The sequence below is a fragment of the Papio anubis genome, chromosome 16 (genome assembly GCF_008728515.1).
Source record: "Papio anubis isolate 15944 chromosome 16, Panubis1.0, whole genome shotgun sequence".
Taxonomy (NCBI): domain Eukaryota; kingdom Metazoa; phylum Chordata; class Mammalia; order Primates; family Cercopithecidae; genus Papio; species Papio anubis.
The window spans coordinates 27,127,881-27,145,373 of NC_044991.1; the positions used below are offsets into that span (position 1 = coordinate 27,127,881).

The window sequence follows — 17,493 nt, forward strand, 5'->3', positions numbered from 1 at the left end:
TTATGGCCAGATTTTGGGGGGCCTGTTCCCAACGCAGAGACATGGTCAGTCTCTTCATTTATTTAGTTCCCCAATAACCTTTAGGGTGTTAGTTTTCTCTGTAGAGGTTCTCTGTAGAGTACATCTTGGATTTGTTTCTAGGTACAGGAAACTTTTTAAAAAATATTTTATATAGACCAGGGTCTCACTATGTTGCTCAGGCTGGTCTTTGAACTCCTGGCCTTGGTGTCCCAAAGTGCTGGGATTACAGACGTGAGCTACTGCACCCAGCCAGGAAATTTATTTTCTTTTTTTTTTTTTTTTTTTTGAGACGGAGTCTCGCGCTGTCGCCCAGGCTGGAGTGCAGTGGCCGGATCTCAGCTCACTGCAAGCTCCGCCTCCCGGGTTCACGCCATTCTCCGGCCTCAGCCTCCCGAGTAGCTGGGACTACAGGCGCTGCCACCTCGCCCGGCTATTTTTTGTATTTCTTAGTAGAGACGGGGTTTCACCGTGTTAGCCTGGATGGTCTCGATCTCCTGACCTTGTGATCCGCCCATCTCGGCCTCCCAAAGTGCTGGGATTACAGGCTTGAGCCACCGCGCCCGGCCGGAAATTTATTTTCTATTGCTCCCCTACAACTCCCACATCTTCTCCATCTGCATGAAATCATATTCTCTGTATGGTATCTGTAAAGTCATATCTTATTCTGAGAAATGTCCACTTCTGCATTAATACTCATCGCATGTATTCTAAATATACTTTGTCTTGTTTCTCTTGTATATAGGTTATTGTAGTTACTTGACCTGACTGAAATGTTAAATGTGTATAAGTTCTTGTCCTTCATGTCTTCTTCTGGCTTTTTATTCACTAATAGTCATCAGCGTCCTTACTGTCAATTAAGAGATGCTCCTTCTCAATATTTTGATATGATAGTACAAGGATTCTAAAGGAGGAACCTTCTTTTTTAGCAACTGTGTTTTTTGTTTTGGTTGGCAATTCACTAAGGACTCATCCCATCATGTTATGAGGGAGATATTCTTGGAAGCATGGCTACTTTTCAGATTCTTCTCAGCACATAGCTGTCACTCATGCTTTGCTGTGAGATGGGGTGCCCTACAGATGGATAGGGTTTACAGGCTTAGGGTTACTCATGCCTTTTTATAAGACATTATTGCTGTGTTTGTTTCTTCTTCAGAAAACAAATTCTAGAGAGCCGGGGTTAATCTGTTCCACAGTCTGAATGTGTTACCGAAACACCAGGGGTTTCATCTAGGTCCCATTGCTTGCTGCACAGCCAATCACTGCCGGGAAGAAGGGCTTTATTCGGGTGCTGCACTCAAGGAGAATGGGAGATAAGTCTTGAATCCATCTCCCTGACCAACTAAAATTGGAGGATTATGTAACAGTGGAAGGGATGTAGCTATGTTTGGGAAGGAATTAGGGAGGGGTAAGAAAGCAACCATGATGACCAATGGATCCAGTGTCTCCTTGTCTGGATGCAGTGATCTGGTGAATTTGAGAGAGGATTACTCTGTGGAGGAAGGCAACAGGAGGGAGCCTTCTCTCTGGAGCCCCTTGGCATGCTTTGAATTTGACCTATGTAAATCTATTACCTATTAAACTGAGAAGAGAGCTAGGTACGCAAGAAGCCAAGTCACTGGGGCCGGGGGGATGACATGGGGGATGAAGCTTCTCATTTGTAGCCTTTCAATTCAGTGCTCTATCTGGCTGTTTTGAGAGCTAAACTGTGAGTTGAGACCCCATGGTCACCAGATGACGCCTGAGGTTCCAGGACTGAAGGGACAGAGTCAGTTTCTGAAACTGACAATCTCTGTCTCTTTTACATGGGCTTCAAACACAGAAATGAAGTGGCTTGGCCTCACTCACCAGGAGGGGAAATCTGGGCAGTTGGCTGGTGGGTTGACACTGTCCCCCACATTGTCCTGGAAATTACTCAGGGAGGCCCAGGCCTGGAGAGCTAAGACTTGGCTTTCACTGCTCAGCCTGGAAAGGAACTGAGATGGCCAAAGAGGGCTTTATAGAAACATAGTGTCAGTGGCCCAGAAATCCTGGAAATATCCCAAGTTCCAGGGATCAGCTGATCTCTGTGTGTGTCTCCTGCACAGAGAGAGCTCCACCTAATTCTGTGGTCTTTGGGCTGGTGGCCCCAGGGGCCCCTCCCTCAGTACTTGTCCAGGTAACTGAAAAACCACTCTGATATGAGGGTTGGCCCTGCATTAATCTTATCTACTGCGTTAGAGGCTGTAGGGTTGTCTCACTGCCTGCCCTGCCAGTTCCTGTGAGGGGTAGAGCCAGCCCTTCAGTGTGGGGCTGGTGGGGATGCAGTTCCCAGTGAATGCATTTCAGTTGCATCCCAGCAGGATACCGCTCCAGCTTGCCTTGCTGCACAGACTGGCCTCACTGGCCTCCTAGCGCTTCCCGGCTCCATCTGGAGACTTCTAAGTAGATACCTGACCACACTTCCACATTGTCTCTGTCCCTGCCTCCCTATCTACTGCCATCAGGGCTGGCACATCAGGAACAATAGTGCCCTCTGAGGAAGGGGTAAGGGAGAGATTTCACAATTTATCAAGACCTGAGTGCAGGCACAGGCCACCTGCTCTCTCCTCCCCTCCCATGGCGTTCCTTGGATTAATCGTGCCTCTGAGGATGTGAGATGTCCCTGTCATGCCTACATGATTGAGTGAGTATGTGGGAAGGACTTCTGATGAATCCCTTCATTTCACAGATGGGGAAAACTGAGGCCCGGAGAAGGAGCAGAGTGGGGACTTGATCCTGATCTTGCTGGAATCGAGCTCCCAGAAGGGAGTGGGGTCTGAATGGAGGCTGGCAGTGAGGGGTGGTGGGGAGGGAGTCTCTGCAACGAAGCTGTTCCCGGAGGGGATGAGGTGGGAGACGTGCAGGGTGGGAAGTCTTGGGAAAAGCCTACATTGCTGGACTCTCCAGAATGGACAAGTACCGAGGGGGCCCCTGGGGCCACAAGCCCAACGGATGACAGAACTGGGTGGAGCTACGTGCAGGAGACACACCCAGAAAGGGAAACCTCGGCTAACAGGACCTGGGCTGAAGCAAAAGGGCCTGTGGGCGTTGACCAGGTGGCCTCAGGGAGGGTATCCCAGAAGAATGGTGTGTGTGAGGCTTATAGTGGACAGATGGGGGACAGGCCTTGAACCTACAAAATGAGGTTCAAGGCCTGCCAGGCTGTCTGTCCGTTGCAAACAGTGGCCCTGAGGAGAGTGAGGGTCACCCTGTAGGCCAGGAGTCTTTCTCAGCAGATGACATGGTACCACCAGAGTGATGGAGAACAGGCAGCATGATGGCCCCACACCTGTCTGTCCTGTACCTCGAGGTTTGTGGTGTTACTTGGAAATGCATTTCCAAGGCTGACCCTGCAGGTTCTGGGGCAGTCAAACCGGGGTTTGAGGAAGAGACCCCACCACCTGGCGGGCAGTGGAGCCTGTGCTTTGGAGGAAATGGAGCTGGCCATGGGATGGGGGTCGACGGGGGCAAGTATGGCTTGAAGGTAGGATGTAGCAGCTGCCCTCCCCAGCAGGCAGGCTGGTTGTTAGTCCCAGGGGACTTAGGAACACTTTCAGCAGGGCGAGTGGATAGGTCCCCAACCCATAGACATTCACTTTGTTCCTGCAGTCCAAGGAGCCATGACCTTGTAGATGCCCCCAGGGGGCCACAGAACCTCAGACACTCACCTGTTTTTGGAGGGCAACTCTGCCATCAACCCTCCTGCCCTCACACAGCAGGTGCCAGGGCCCTTGTAGGGGGCATGGCATTGAGTGTACGGCCATGCCCTGGATCCTGGGGTCAGTGTCCTCATCTGTGAAATGAGGGAGTTGAATTAGATGCTCATGGAGCCCTGAGGCCCTGCTCTCCCCATCCGTGGCACAGCTGAGAGTGAAAACTGCTGAGGTGGGGTGGGGGCCGGGGGCCAGCCAGGGCTTGGTGGGGTGTGGGACCCGAGGCAGAAAGAGCTTGTTGTGGGGGGAACTGGGGGTCCTGGGCAAAGCTCTGCCTCAGGCCTTGGGAGGCTGGAGCTGGGGGCACCCAGGAGCTGAGGGGATGTGACAAAGGCCAGGGCCGAGGAGTGTGCCTGTTACACCGGAGGTACTCGGATCCAAGAAGGAAACCTCAAGCCCGAAAGCCAGGCTGAGAGGAGTGGGACCTTCCGCTACAGCTGGAGCCATGCCATGCCCCCCATGCCTCCCCCAGCCGGGAGGCAGACAAGGGGTTCCACCGCCCTCTCACTGAGTTAATGAGACTGAAGTGACACTGGGGACCTCGGCTGGCAGGAAGTAAGCTAAGGAGGGCCTTGCTTTAGAGACCTTTATGGAAGGGGTACCCCACCCCAAGATGGGTGCCACCCTTCCAGGCTCCCTGGAGCTTCTATTCTCCTTCCTCTTTCTAATCTTCACCCCACCCAGCCCCACTGCTCTTCTGGAAGGAGATCTTGCTGTCTGGTGCTGGGCGGGATGATCGAGTGAACACGGGACTGGGGAGGAGACGTGACTGGAGACTAAGAGAAGCAGAGGAGTCACACTCGACTCACCTCGACTTCCCAAAGTGCCGGGATCACAGGCGTGTGCCACCGCGCCCAAACGTAACTGAAGGCTTTACAGACATGTCTGTGGCACCACAGAACACGAACGGTCTCAGTGGAAACCCCACGCCCAATTTCCTCAGGGAACTGTTGTGGCGGGGGCTTGGGTGGCTGAAGGGAGCAGAACCAGGCGTAGGGTTCAGGGGTGGACGGAGCGGTATAACCAAGAACTCCGCACCTCCCCCACCCACCCGCCTGAAAACTCTACTGAAGTCACCTAACAAAGCAGATGGCAGTGAGTGGCTCTGGGTGGGATCTTTCTGTCTTCTGGCTAGCCTCTGCCCATCAAGAAGGCTGGGGAAGGTGGGGCTGAGAGAAAGGTCTAGGCCTAGAAGACCTCAGACTCTCAACTCCAACTCCTCCTCCCCCTCTTCCGTAGTGGGCTCACCTCAAGCACCCCACGTGGTGGCCCTAGGTAGAACAGCACCTTAGATCCCGAGTCTGCAGCCCAGGGCAGGGTGCCCACTTCTCCTCATCCCTTCATAGGCCACAGAATGGAAAGACACTGGGGCTTCCCTGTTGGGAGCGTAGGAGGGAAAGGCTGGACAAAAGGGCTCCCGAACAGGCTCCGAGGGGAGCAACCCGCCCCCCCCCAACACCGTTCCCGGCCTCGCTCCCCAATGTCCCGGCTCTGCACCAATTCCTCCCGCAAGCCAAGGAACACCGAGGCACTCCTGGTCTCTAAACTGTTTTATTTCTCCAGAAGGTTGGGGTGGGCGAGCCTAGAACACTGCGTGCGGCGGGTTCCCGGGTCGAGCCAGCGCAGACCGCGTGGGGCCCGGCGGCTCTTAGGCGAAGGTGGAGTTGTTCCAGCCCACGTTGGCCGCGTTCATGTCGTAATAGTTGATGTAGACCCTGCGCGGGGAGGAGGCTGGACTCAGCGGGCGGCTCAGTCACCGGCCTGGCCGCGCGCCGCCGCCCCTCCCCCGCGCCTCCCCCGCGCCTCCCCCGCGTCTCCGCGTACCTGTCCGGGCTGATGCGCAGGCGCTCGGCCAGCAGGCCGCACAGCAGCTTGCTGTAGGAGCGGTTCTGCGCGCCGCCGATCTTGCCGATGCTGTGTAGGCTGCAGAGCGCGCAAGGCTCGCTGGAGCCTCCGAAGGCCATGAGCTGGTCCGGGACCACGTGCACCGCGATGTACTGCAAGAAGGGGCGCGGTCAGCCCGCCCCAGCGACCTCGCCAAGCCCCAAGCGTCCACTTCGGGCCCGAGCCACCGTCCTCCCCCCGCTCCGTCCCCCCAGCTCCGTTCGGGAGTCGCCTCCCCAGCTCCCAGCGCGGGACCCCCTCGTCCGGCCGGCACCCCCTCTTCCTGTCCCCTCCCGGCAAACCTGTGGGGGCTTGCCGGTGGCCTGCGCCAGCTGCTGGGTGAGCTCGGAGAGGAACCCGTCCGGCACGGAGGCGCGGGGCACGTTGGTGTTTACGATGAACATCGGCATGATGGCAGAAGAACCCGGACACCCGCGCAGAAGCACAAACGCACGCGCCGCGGCCGCCACTGAGCTACGTGCCTGACTTCTCGGACACTACTGCGGCCCCGCCTTTTGTGACGCCACCGCCGGCGCCAGGCCCCGCCCCCGCGAGGCTGCGGCTCCGCCTCCAGTGGGGACGTCACCGCCTGCCTCGGCTCCGCCCCTCAGGGCAGGACCCTGGGCGACTCTGCCCGTTCCTCCAGCAACCGCCGCTAAGCCCGGCGCACTGTTCGAAACCGTTCTCCACGTGGCCGCTAGAAATCGGCCTGTCCCGGCCTCGCTTCGGGTCTTTCTTAGTCCTTTCACTAAGTCACCGATGATAGTCGCCAGGAGGCGCTGTGCTGGCAGTGGGGATGCGGTGGTGAACCCGGAAGATGGCCCCTTGCCCTTCCAGAGATGAAGCCAAGTTGATTCCACTGCACGCACTGAGCCCCTGTACGTCCTGAGTCTTTGGGCCACGCGTCCCCAAGGGCTCCAGTCCCCGCACGCGTTAGCTTGTGTGTTTGAGATGGGGAGGGGCAGTCACTGCGGCAGGTGAGAGGGGAGCTGCCCCTGCGAATCACCATCCGGGGAACTTCCCTGAACCCCTGCTCTTTAAAGAGGATAGGATGCTGGGAGGCACCGAAGGGAAGGAGGTGAGGTCGAGACCAGATTCAGTGGTTCAAACGTGCGTAGCTCCACTTCTCTGGGCCTCTGGGCAACTTCAGCTCCTCAGGGAAGCCACACCCTAGTCAGGTCCACCGTGTATGCCCTCTCATAGAGCCCTTGCTGAATTTCTTAACTGTCTTTTCCACTAATGGTAAACTCGGGGACCATCTAGCAGGTGCCAAGCATACAAGAGACATTGACTTAATACTGCTGAATGAATGAATGAATGAATGGGTGAAAGAAGATAAGCCATGACATAGCAGGAAGAGGACAAGGCAGCAAGTGGATCACAGGCCAGGTCCTCAGATTTCCAGGGAGGTCCTGTCCTTGGTCTCTGATAGGTGCAATCCATATACCAGTCTCGGTGAAGGCCATGTGATATAGTAGGGACACCCATGCCTGTGGGACCCTCGTGGCACCAGCCAGCCTCCAGTTGGGAGGCCCCATGGCCCATTTATACAAATAGCCTATGGGTGTTGGTTCCTGCAGCTGGGCCCCAGACTCTTTCCCTCCTGCTGTCGCACCTTCTCTTACTTGTGTCCAGGGCTCCCTAAATGATGGCACTCCATGCCATGTCTCCAGCCAGGGGCACTCCCCTAAGCCCCAGGCGCTGACAGCAGCCGACTGAGTGTCCACTGCTCTGTAAAGTCCAGATATATGACTTGTCCTCCTACACCCGATCACCTGCCAGTGAAATGTGCCTCCTTTCACTATCCCTTTATTCCCACTTCTCTCCATTCCCTGCACTACTGCCTAGTCTGCACTAGCTGCATTGCCTTTGGCCTGGACCACTGTGACTTCCCTATGGTGGACTGCTGCTCCTCGAGGGAGGAGTCTGTTTCCCAGCCCCAGGCAGCAGATTTAGCTATGACTCCCTGTGCCCAATGAAAGCTGAACAGAATTACATAAGTCACTCCAGGCAGAAGACTGAAGAGCCAGGGCCTGGTTGACCTGTTCCCTGTGAACCTGAATGACAAGGTGCAGCCTCGCCAGCAAGCACCTGAGCTCCCCCTGGATGTGAGCCCCTGCCAATCTCAGGTTGTTATCATAACAAAGAGTTGCCTTACCTGGCCAGTGACGGAGCAGGAGCATTGCCACCTTGAACCAACACCACCATTCTAAGTTCCCCCTTAATTAAAAGCTGCCTAAATCCAGCCCCAAAACATCAGCCTAATGGCTAATGTCAGCATAACCAGAAACATTCCAAACCTAAGATAAACCCCTCTCTGACCAGAAACATGCCAACCCCGAGACAGCCTCCCCTCCAACCAGAGACGTTCCAACCCCACAATAAACTTTCCCTCACACAGAAACATTTGCAACTTATGATAAGCACCCCCTCCAAAACCCTTAAATATCCTTAGTTTGTAAGAGAGTGTGGCTCTGACCTAACTCGACCAGAAGCCCGTCTCAAGTTTGTTTTCTAAAATAAATCTGTCCATGTTGACTGTTGAGCCACCCTTCGTGTTTCTTTCCTCTTTAATTCTTATAGCCAGGACAGCCTCTGAGCCACTTGTCATCTCCTTGTACCCTCCCCAGCTGTTTCCAGTGGCAGTCAGCCTCAACTTTCTAGAAGGGTACCCAAAGAAGTGATATGATTTGCCTCTTACTAGCGTGGGCATTTGGCTCAGTTTCCCCATCTGTAATTTGGGGATGACAATAGTGTTCACCTGACATAGAGGTATTATAAGCACCAAGTGGCCTAAATGCCAGTAACAGTCTCCTCTGATACTAGGGATTGTACTGTCACAAGGCCCTGTGAGCCTCCCCCAACCCTCCCTTGTTCTCTGAGTCATGGCACACTGTCCTTCAGTACCATGGCTCCTGGCTCCAGGGTTGGGGTTGATCCTGAAATCCAGCTTGCCCACATTTTCCCTTGTCTGACTCCAACTCATCCTCCAGTTCTTGACTCAGCCTCAGGTCCTTGGGAAAGCCCCTGGAGCACCTGGCTTGGTCCATTCCCACATGTGCCCAGCACCTGTCCTGTCCTTCAAGGCTGTCTCCATATTTCTGAGTTAAGACTGCATGTCTAGGCAGTAAACTCTGTGCCAGTGGGGACAGTCTCTTTTTGGGCATTGCTGTATGCCTACCTCCTGACCCCTTACCTCCATGGTAGGCAGATGACCCCCTGCCCACTAAAGAATAGCAGGAGGAGGACAAGCACTAATCCCTGGAACCTATGAGTATGCTCTGTTACCTGGCAAAAAGCACTTCACAGATGCAATTAGGATTATGGACCTAATAGGGAGATTAGCATGGAGTATCTGGGTACACCCAATCTAACCACATGAGCTCTTAAAAGCAGATAATTTTCTCCAGCCAGAGTGCCAGATTCGAAGCAAGAGAAGCACTCGATGTCCATTACTGGTTTTGAAGATGAAGGGGACCAGAGACCTCATGGTACAACCACAAGGAACTGAATTTTGCTCACAACCAGATTGAACTTGGAAGTGGATTTTTCCCTTGTCCCTTCTGATACCTTGACTTTGGCCATGCGAGTCCTGACGCAGAAGACCTAGTCACGTTATGCTGGACTATTGACCCACAGAAATTGGGAGATAATAAATGTGTGTTGTTTGAAGCTGCTAAAAGTTTGTGTTGATTTGTTATAAGAGCAATAAAAATAATAAACCTGGGACCCATAGGGACACAATAATTATCTGCAAACCATGGGCAAATGCTCCAGGAGGCATTGGCAGGCATGGCTGCTGACTCCCTCTTCCTCCTCATGGCAGCATCCCAGATCTGTTAGTTAGAAGATTCACTGCCCCAGAGCCCCTGCCACCCAGGTGTGGTCACCTCATCTCCCACCCCATCCTAGCATATCCAGCTGGAGGCACCACCCACCTGTCAGTTTTCTCACCCCTAGGCCTCTGAGGAAGCATTTTCATGGTCTGATTCTAAAGACAGCGGTGTGTGTGTGTGTCCATGTGTGTATGCGTGCACGTGTGTGTGTGTCCACACACATGCTCACATGCACGTATGAGCCTATGAAGCTAGAGTAGCTGAGAAGTCACCATCTAGCCCTGGAGTGTGCACCCAGACAGGAGCCTGGGTTCCCCGGGCAGAGTCATCTCTCTCTAGGTGTTTGATTCTCTCTAATCTTCAATGATTCCCTGCTACCTGCAGAATGAACCAGAGTGGGGGCAGAACACGAGCCTCGAAGAGCACTGGCTCAAGTTCAGCTCCACTGCTAATCCACCGGGTCACTCTGGACCCCTTGGGTGGCCTAAAGGCCTCCTCAATAAAATGGAGATCAAGGAAATCAGGAAGCACACAGACTCTAGACTACACTGCCCATGAGCACTCTGAATGATCAGCACCAGCGTGCCACGGACCTCAGATACCAGGTGAGGCCCCAGACGCAGCGTGTGCAGTGATCAAGGTCTGGGGTCCATGGTCACCAGGTCTACTCCTGGCCATTCCAGTTAGCTGGGTGACCCTAGACAAGCCACCGGCTTCTACTCAGTCTCTCATATGTACAACAGGGGGGATAAAAGTACTAATTTCATGGGGTCCTTTCCAGGATTAAAGGAGCTAACACTTGGAAGACACTCAGAATGGTCCTGATACGTAGAAAGCCCTCCATAGATGTTATCCCTGAACATTGTTGTCACTGGGAGACTGTTTTACTTTTTGCAAGGTAAGGATGACCGCCATCCTCATAAGCCTGGGCACAGCCTGAGGACAAGGACTGAGGCGGAAGCCTTTGGATGTTGTGGACCCTAGGTGGATATGTGTGAACTGAAGGGAAAAATGATTCAGCTGAGGTACAGAGTGATCTGGGTCCCAACAAGAGGGAACCAGAGACTCAGAGGGTCCAAGAAAGGAGAGGATGAGAGCAAATACAAGAGAATGGACAGCGGCCCTTTGCAGGCTGTGCAAGCCCAGATCCTTGTGAGCGCCGCCTGGATCCTGGCGGCCAGGCAGTCAACTCGAGCCTGCCAGATGGGCTGGGCCCTGTCTCCTGGCCCTGGGAAGCTGGGACATGTAGGTCCTGGTAATTAACAAACGAGGGAGGGATTTGGGCTAGTTGAGGGGCTTGATCACATGCTCTGGGAGGTGGGGAGAGGCCACACTGGGTCTGGGGTCTGGGGAGGTGGGCTGGAGCTGGGCAGCATGGCTGTGGCTCCTCTCCAGCTACATGAGCTAGACATTGATGCTCACACCTGGAACGCAGGCTCAGCAGAGACAGGTCAGCTCCCACCCTGGACCACCCCCTAGAAACCCAGTCTGGCCCTCCGCCCCTCTCTGCGCTGCCCTTCCTTGTCTTCAAGGTCCTGTCCTGAGATCCTGTCTCCTCTCCCTAACTGAGGGGCTCCCTGGGCAACAAGGGACTTGCAACCCCCACCCTGGGCTCCCAGAGTGGCCAGAGCCAATTCCGGCTGGGTGGGTGGTGAGTGAGAGGGCAGGGCTCCGGCTGGGGACCAGGTCACCAAGTGGGTCTGAGGTAGGCCGGGACCTGGGTGTCACCTGATGTCTGCTCTACTTGTGGCATGTACCCCAGGATCTCAGGGGTGCTTGTCAACGGATTCTTACTCATGACTCTACATTGGAGGTCTGCAGCCAGGGCGGCCAGGGAAGCCATTTGGAGCACAAAGGTAAGCTGGGGAGCAGGTCAACAGATGCAGGATCAGGGTGGATGGACACAGAGGGTCAGAGTGACCACACACAGGGCTCCTGGGAGGGCTGCCCCTGCCAACTGAAGACTCCACAGTGACTGGACACGGGGGCTTCATTCCCATCCCGCAACGCTACTGCCTCCGAGTGGCTCCAGCTTTTTTTTTTTTTTTTTTCTTTTTTTAGTAGAAACAATGTTTTGCTCTGTGGCCCAGGCTGGAGTGCACTGGTGCAATCATAGCTCACTGTAATCTCCAACCCCTGGGTTCCAGCGATCCTCCCACCTCAGCCGGCACTACAGGCATATGCCACCAAGGCTCTAGCTTTTAAAAGGCTCCCAGCTGAGCCTATCCTTGGGAAGCCAGCTCAGAGCCACCATCTCCCTGAGACCCCTACTGATCCCCTGACCCACATATTTCTCTCTCCAGAGAACCCACTGCCACCATTTCTCTTTAACAGTCACTGTTTCCTGACAAAAGCGAAATTCTTTCTTATACAACAATAGTCCATTGATTTTTTAATTTAGGCACCAAAGTAAAATAATGAAGAAAAGATGGCTGTTTTTAAGCAAACGGTGCTGGTACGACCAGATAGCCGTTTCAAAAAAAAAGAAAGAAAAGAAAAAAGGGCCAGGCGCTGTGACTCATTCCTGTAATCCCAGCACTTTGGCAAACAAATGGCTTGAGTCCGTGAGTTCAGGACCAGTCTGAGGAACATGGCAAAATTCTGTCTCTACAAAAACAAACAATAAAACAAAACAAAACAAAAATTAGCCAGGCATGGTGGCATGCACCTGTAGTCCCAGCTACTCAGGAGGCTGAGGTGGGAGGATTGCTTGAGTCTGGAAGGTGGAGGTTGCAGTGAGCTGAGATCATGTTACTTGCACTCCTGGGCAACACACAGTGAGACCCTGTTCCAAAAAAAAAGGAACCTCAACCCCTCACACCATACACAAAAATTAACTTGAAATTCAACATCAGCAACATAAGTGTAAAAGCTAAAACTATCCAACATTTAGAAGAAAATCTTTGCAACATTGGGATAGGCAAAGATATCTTATGGCACAAAAAGCATGAATCACAAAAACCAAAAACTGATAAATCAGACTTTACCAAAATAAAAATTTCTGCTTGGCTGGGCCAGGTGGCTCATGCCTGTAATCCCAGCACTTTGGGAGGCCGAGGCAGGCAGATCACGAGGTCAGGAGATCAAGACCATCCTGGCCAACATAGTGAAACCCCATCTCTACTAAAAGTACAAAAAAATTAGCAGTGTGGTGGCGTGTGCCTGTAGTCCCAGCTACTCAGGAGGCTGAGGCAGGAGAATTGCTTCAACCCAGGAGGCAGAGGCTGCAGTGAGCCGAGATCGCAACACTGTACTCCAGCCTGGGTGACAGAGCAAGACTGTCTCAAAAAACAAACAAATAAATAAAAATAAATAAATAAATTCTGCTCTCAGAAAGGTAGCATTAAGCAAATAAAAAAGGCAAGCTACAGACTGCAAGAAAATATTTATGATACTATATATTTAACAAAGTGCTAGCTTCCAGAATGTATAAAAAATGCCCACATTTCAAAAATAATGACAACCAACCTGATTAAAAATAGCAGATAAGGGCTGGGTGCGGTGGCTCATGCTTGTAATCTCAGCACTTTGGGAAGCCAAGGTGGGTGGATCACCTGAGGTCAGGAGTTTGAAACTTGCCTGGCCAACATGGCAAAATATCATCTCTACCAAAAATACAAAAATTAGCAGGGCATGGTGGCTCACACCTGTGGTCTCCCCTACTTGGGGGGCTGAGGTGGGAGGATCGCTTGAGTCCAGGAGGCAGAGGTTGCAATGAGCTGAGATCATTCCACTGCCCTCCAGCCTAGGCAACAGAGAGAGAACCCTGTCTCAAAAAAAAAAAAAAAAAAAAAAGTAGACAAAAGATTTGAACAAATTATTCATAAAAGAAAACCCACGAATGGCCATGAAAAGATGCCTAACATTATTGGTCATCAGGGAAATACCACAATTAAATGACAAGATACCACTACACACTCACTAGAATGGCTAAATTGAAAAGACTGACAATACCAAGTGCTGGTGAGGATTTGGAGTATCCAGAACTCTCACACATTGTTAACGAGAATGTGAAATAGTATAATCAATCACTTTTGAAAACAATTTGTATACAGTTAAATATGCATTTATTATTAAGCCCAGCAATTCATTTACCCAAAAAGCTAGACTGACTGTTTATGTCCTCCCCAGGTAACCTCCCCATACATTGAAACCTAATCCCTCATATGATGGTACTTGGAGGTAGGGCCTTTGGGCCTCTTGGGAGGTGATTAGGTCATGAGGGCAGAGCCTGCATGAACGGGATTGGTGTCCTTATAAGAGACCCCAGAGAGTTCCCTTGCCCCTTCTGCCATGTCTAGGAGGACACAGTGAGAAGACCGCCATCTATGAAATAAGACATGGGCCCTCAGCAGACACTGAATCCACTGTCACCTTGATCTTGGACCTCCCAGCCTCCAAAACCACGAAAAATACATTTCTGTTGTTTATAAGCCACCTAGGCTATGGTTCTTTGTTATAGCAGCCGACAGACTAAGACACAAAAGAAATAAAAACACATGTTTAGACAATGATTTGTGTAGGAACATTCACAGCAGTTTTATTCATGATGGCCAAGAATTAGAAACAGCCAAAATGTCCACTAACAGGTTGATGGATAAATAAATCATGGTCTAACCACAGAGGGGAATACTACTCAGCAATACAAAGGAGTCTCTCCTAATACGTGCAACAACATGCATGAATCCCAAAAACTGTATCTGAAGCCAAGCCAGACACAAATATGTACATACAGTATGGAATGACTTCAGATTCTGAAAAAAGGTAAATCTGACTAATTGAGGCAGAAAGCAGGTCAGTGGTTCCCTGGGGCTGGGGCTGGGGTGGGTTATTGATAGCTAAGGGGCATGAGGGTGCCTTGGGGCAGGGTAAACGTTCCATCTGGATTGCGGTGGTGGTTCACAAGTGTATATACACTTCTCAAAACTCACCAAATATGGACTTAAGGCCGGGCGCGGTGGCTCAAGCCTGTAATCCCAGCACTTTGGGAGGCCGAGGCGGGTGGATCACGAGGTCAGGAGATCAAGACCATCCTGGCTAACATGGTGAAACCCCGTCTCTACTAAAAATACAAAAAACTAGCCGGGCGTGGTGGCGGGCGCCTGTAGTCCCAGCTACTCGGAGGCTGAGGCAGGAGAATGGCGTGAACCTGGGAGGCGGAGCTTGCAGTGAGCCGAGATCGCGCCACTGCACTCCAGCCTGGGTGACACAGCGCGAGACTCCGTCTCAAAAAAAAATATATATATATAGACTTAAAATGGATATATTTGATTATGTGTAAATCATACCTCAATAAAGTTGATTAAAAACATCAATTCCTCAGAAAATTCTGATCACTCCCCTCTCAGACTAGGTCAGTCCTCCTGGTATGCATATCCATACCCACTACAACCTGTATTTATTTTTTTTGAAACATGGTCTCCTTCTGTTGTCCAGGCTGGAGTGCAGTGGCTCAATTAGGATTCACTGCAGCCTTGACCTCCCAGGCTCAAGTGATCCTCCCATTTCAGCCTCCTGAGTAGCTGGGACCACAAGCATGTACCACCACACACAGCTTATTTTATTATTTTTTTATTTTTTGGTAGAAACAGGATCTTACTGTGTGGCCCAGGCTGGTCTCAAACTCCTAGTCTCAAAGCGATCCTCCTGCCTTGGCCTCCCAAAGTGCTGGGATTACAGGCATCCAGCCACCTTGCCTGGCCAACCTGTATTTTTCTTTCACTGCATTTCCTGAGTCTGTAATTATTACGTTTTAAAGAGAGGAAGTCTCCCTCTGTCACCCAGCCTGGCATGCAGTGGTGTGATCATAGTTTACTGCTACCTTGAACTCTTGGACTCAAGTGATCCTGCTGCCTCAGCCTCCTGAGTAGCTAGAGCTGTTAGCACATACCACCATGCCCAGCTCATTTTTTAATGTTTTTGTAGAGATAGAGGGTCTCACTATGTTACCCAGGCTGGTTTCAAACTCTGGCCTCAATTGATCCTCCCACCTTGGCCTCCCAAAGTGCTGGGATTACAGTCATGAGCTGCCACAACCAGCCTGTAATTATGTTGTTACTGATTTTCTGTCAGTTAATTACCTTTAGCCTGGAACACCACTCTCACCACTGATTGCTAAGCACCTGGAGCCATGTCTGCACACAATGGGTGCTCAATAAACACTCCTTAAACAAAGGAATGCAGGAGGGAGTGAGGACCAGGGCCCTGGCAGGAAGCAGAGGACAGGACAGCAGCTGGCTTTGGCCCCTGATCACCCCTTTGGGACTAGAGTTCTGTCGACTGGATAACTTCCGGGCTCCTCCACGTGGGGCCCTGGGGCCGCCTCGGGAAGTTGAGTCTGTGTAATTCTTCGGAGATCTCTTGGAGGGTCTTGCCTTTGGTCTCAGGAAGGAACAGGCCAGTGTAGATGGCCCCACAGACACAGACACCAAGGAAAGGGACATAGAGAAAGTGGGACAAGGCCTCCTGCGGATTAAAAGAGACCCCAAGACCTGGTATGGCTCCATCAACCCCAAACAGAAGGCCCATGACAGGTTGTGAGGAGGGATTTGCCCCCCTCTTTGCTCCCCTAAGACCCCTCCCTTTCAGTCTCAGTCTCCCTGGATGGAAGCCTCCTGCTGGGGTTCTCAGCGGGAGGCTGAGATGACAGGGACACAGCCTAAGGCAGGGCCCCCAGCGGGAGGGGCGGGCCTACCATGATGAAGGGAAATCCCAGGCTGACCAAGAAGAGCATGATCCACATGAGCGCCCCGCAGACCATGCAGGCAGCAGGCCTGGCCATCTGGTCAAACAGCTCTGTGGCCAGGATCCCTGTCACCCCGGCTGGAAGGAGGGGCAGGGACAGGGGTCTGCTGGCCAGGGCTCCCTGCCTGCCTCTCCCCTACCCCAGCCCAGACATGGGAGTGGGAGCCCAGGCCCAGTCTGTATGGGGGACCCCTCAGGGCTCTCCTCCTGCCATTCCCTCCCAGAAGCCCCAGCACGAAGTGGTCTCTGAGGGCCCGCAGGGGACATTGCATTCACACCACCACCGTGCACCCAGCCACCCATCACTCCTTCTATGTGATGACGGATGCCCAGAGCCCCTTAGGCCCACTCACCAGGGCCAATGCCAAAGCTGAGGATGGAGGCAAAGATGCAGGCCACGGCCAGGTAGAGTGTCCAGGGGAACGAGCTCTGCCATGGATGGGGCAGGGGTGAGGTGGAAGTTAGCCTGGCCTGGACCCTCCAGCCCTCATCCACCCCAGCTACCTGCAGGCACAGGGCCACAGTGAAGATGCTTCCCCAGCAGGCCATCAAGCTGTACCCACCGATGAGCAGCACGCGCCGACCCATCCTCTCGACTGCCACACACTTCAAAGGAAGAAAGCACAGACCCATGCACCCAGCCATGGTCCCTGAGGTGTGGGGCAGGCAATGGGAAGGGGTCTCCTGAGAAAGCTGGTGGTGGAGGTGGGGGTAGTTTATTGCTTCAATGTGACTTTATTAATTTCCTAAAGGAACTTGGTCAATCAATCACCCAACTTCAGCCAGTTTCCGCATCTCAAAATGGTGCTGGAAGTGACCCGCAAACAATAGATGCTCTCTAACTCACTGCATTGATTGATTGATTGAGACAGGGTCTCGCTGGTCCAGTCCAGGCTGGAGTGCAGTGGCATAATCTCAGTTTACTGCAGTCTCAACCTGCTAGGCTCAAGTGATCCTCTCACCTCAGCCTCTCCAGTAGCTAGCACTACAGGCAAAGACCACCACACCCGGCTAATTTTTGTATTTTTTGTAGAGACGGGTTTCACCGTATTGCCCAGGTTGGTCTCGAACTCCTGATCCCACCTCAGCACTATCGCCTGGGGTGGAGTGCAATGTCACCACCTCGGCTCACTGCAACCTCCACCTACCGGGTTCATGTGATTCTCCTGCCTCAGTCTCCCGAGTAGCTGGGATTACAGGTGCCCGCCACAATGTCCAGCTAATTTTTTGTATTTTTTAGTGGAGACGAGGTTTCACTATGTTGGCCAGGCTGGTCT

General features: G+C 52.6%; 2 protein-coding genes and 1 long non-coding RNA gene across 23 annotated transcripts in view; 1 reads left to right on the top strand and 2 right to left on the bottom strand.

Annotated features, from left to right (window-relative positions):
• Positions 1-5,284: 5,284 nt before the first annotated feature.
• Positions 5,285-6,513, bottom strand: MIF (macrophage migration inhibitory factor). 2 transcript variants are annotated; one of them, XM_003919124.4, is made up of 3 exons: positions 5,939-6,511; positions 5,577-5,749; positions 5,288-5,467 (listed from the first exon to the last, which is right to left on the bottom strand). In XM_003919124.4, the coding sequence occupies exons 1-3, from the start codon at positions 6,044-6,046 to the stop codon at positions 5,401-5,403; spliced, it is 348 nt and encodes a 115-aa protein (XP_003919173.1). In that variant the 5' UTR covers positions 6,047-6,511; the 3' UTR covers positions 5,288-5,400. The 2 variants fall into 2 exon arrangements, with proteins under 2 accessions (XP_009197763.1, XP_003919173.1); XM_009199499.4 differs by having other exon boundaries at positions 5,285-5,749; positions 5,939-6,513.
• On the top strand, positions 6,426-9,318 carry LOC108584193. Its single transcript, XR_001899153.1, has 2 exons — positions 6,426-6,514; positions 9,047-9,318. It is a non-coding gene; the product is annotated as an uncharacterized LOC108584193 (long non-coding RNA).
• A 5,726-nt stretch (positions 9,319-15,044) lies between these two features.
• The window catches only part of SLC2A11 (solute carrier family 2 member 11), a 28,854-nt gene continuing 26,405 nt past the window's right edge, over positions 15,045-17,493 (bottom strand). For 11 of the 20 annotated variants that reach the window (XM_021933626.2, XM_021933625.2, XM_021933627.2 and 8 more), the window contains 3 exons: positions 16,570-16,909; positions 16,167-16,294; positions 15,054-15,937 (listed from right to left, as the gene is read on the bottom strand). In XM_021933626.2, coding sequence (XP_021789318.2) covers positions 15,737-15,937; positions 16,167-16,294; positions 16,570-16,909 — 669 coding nt within the window. In that variant the 3' untranslated portion in view covers positions 15,054-15,736. Of the gene's footprint in view, positions 15,938-16,166; positions 16,295-16,569; positions 16,910-17,493 lie in introns of all 20 variants that reach the window. The other 9 variants (XR_002520028.2, XM_021933622.2, XM_021933619.2 and 6 more) reach the window with 9 other exon arrangements.

Excerpts from the sequence above, each read along its gene's own strand:
- MIF (XM_009199499.4), bottom strand. The coding sequence starts at position 6,046 with ATGCCGATGTTCATCGTAAACACCAACGTGCCCCGCGCCTCCGTGCCG. Across the intron at positions 5,750-5,938 it reads CCACCGGCAAGCCCCCACAG|TACATCGCGGTGCACGTGGT; the intron begins GTTTGCCGGGAG and ends CCCTTCTTGCAG.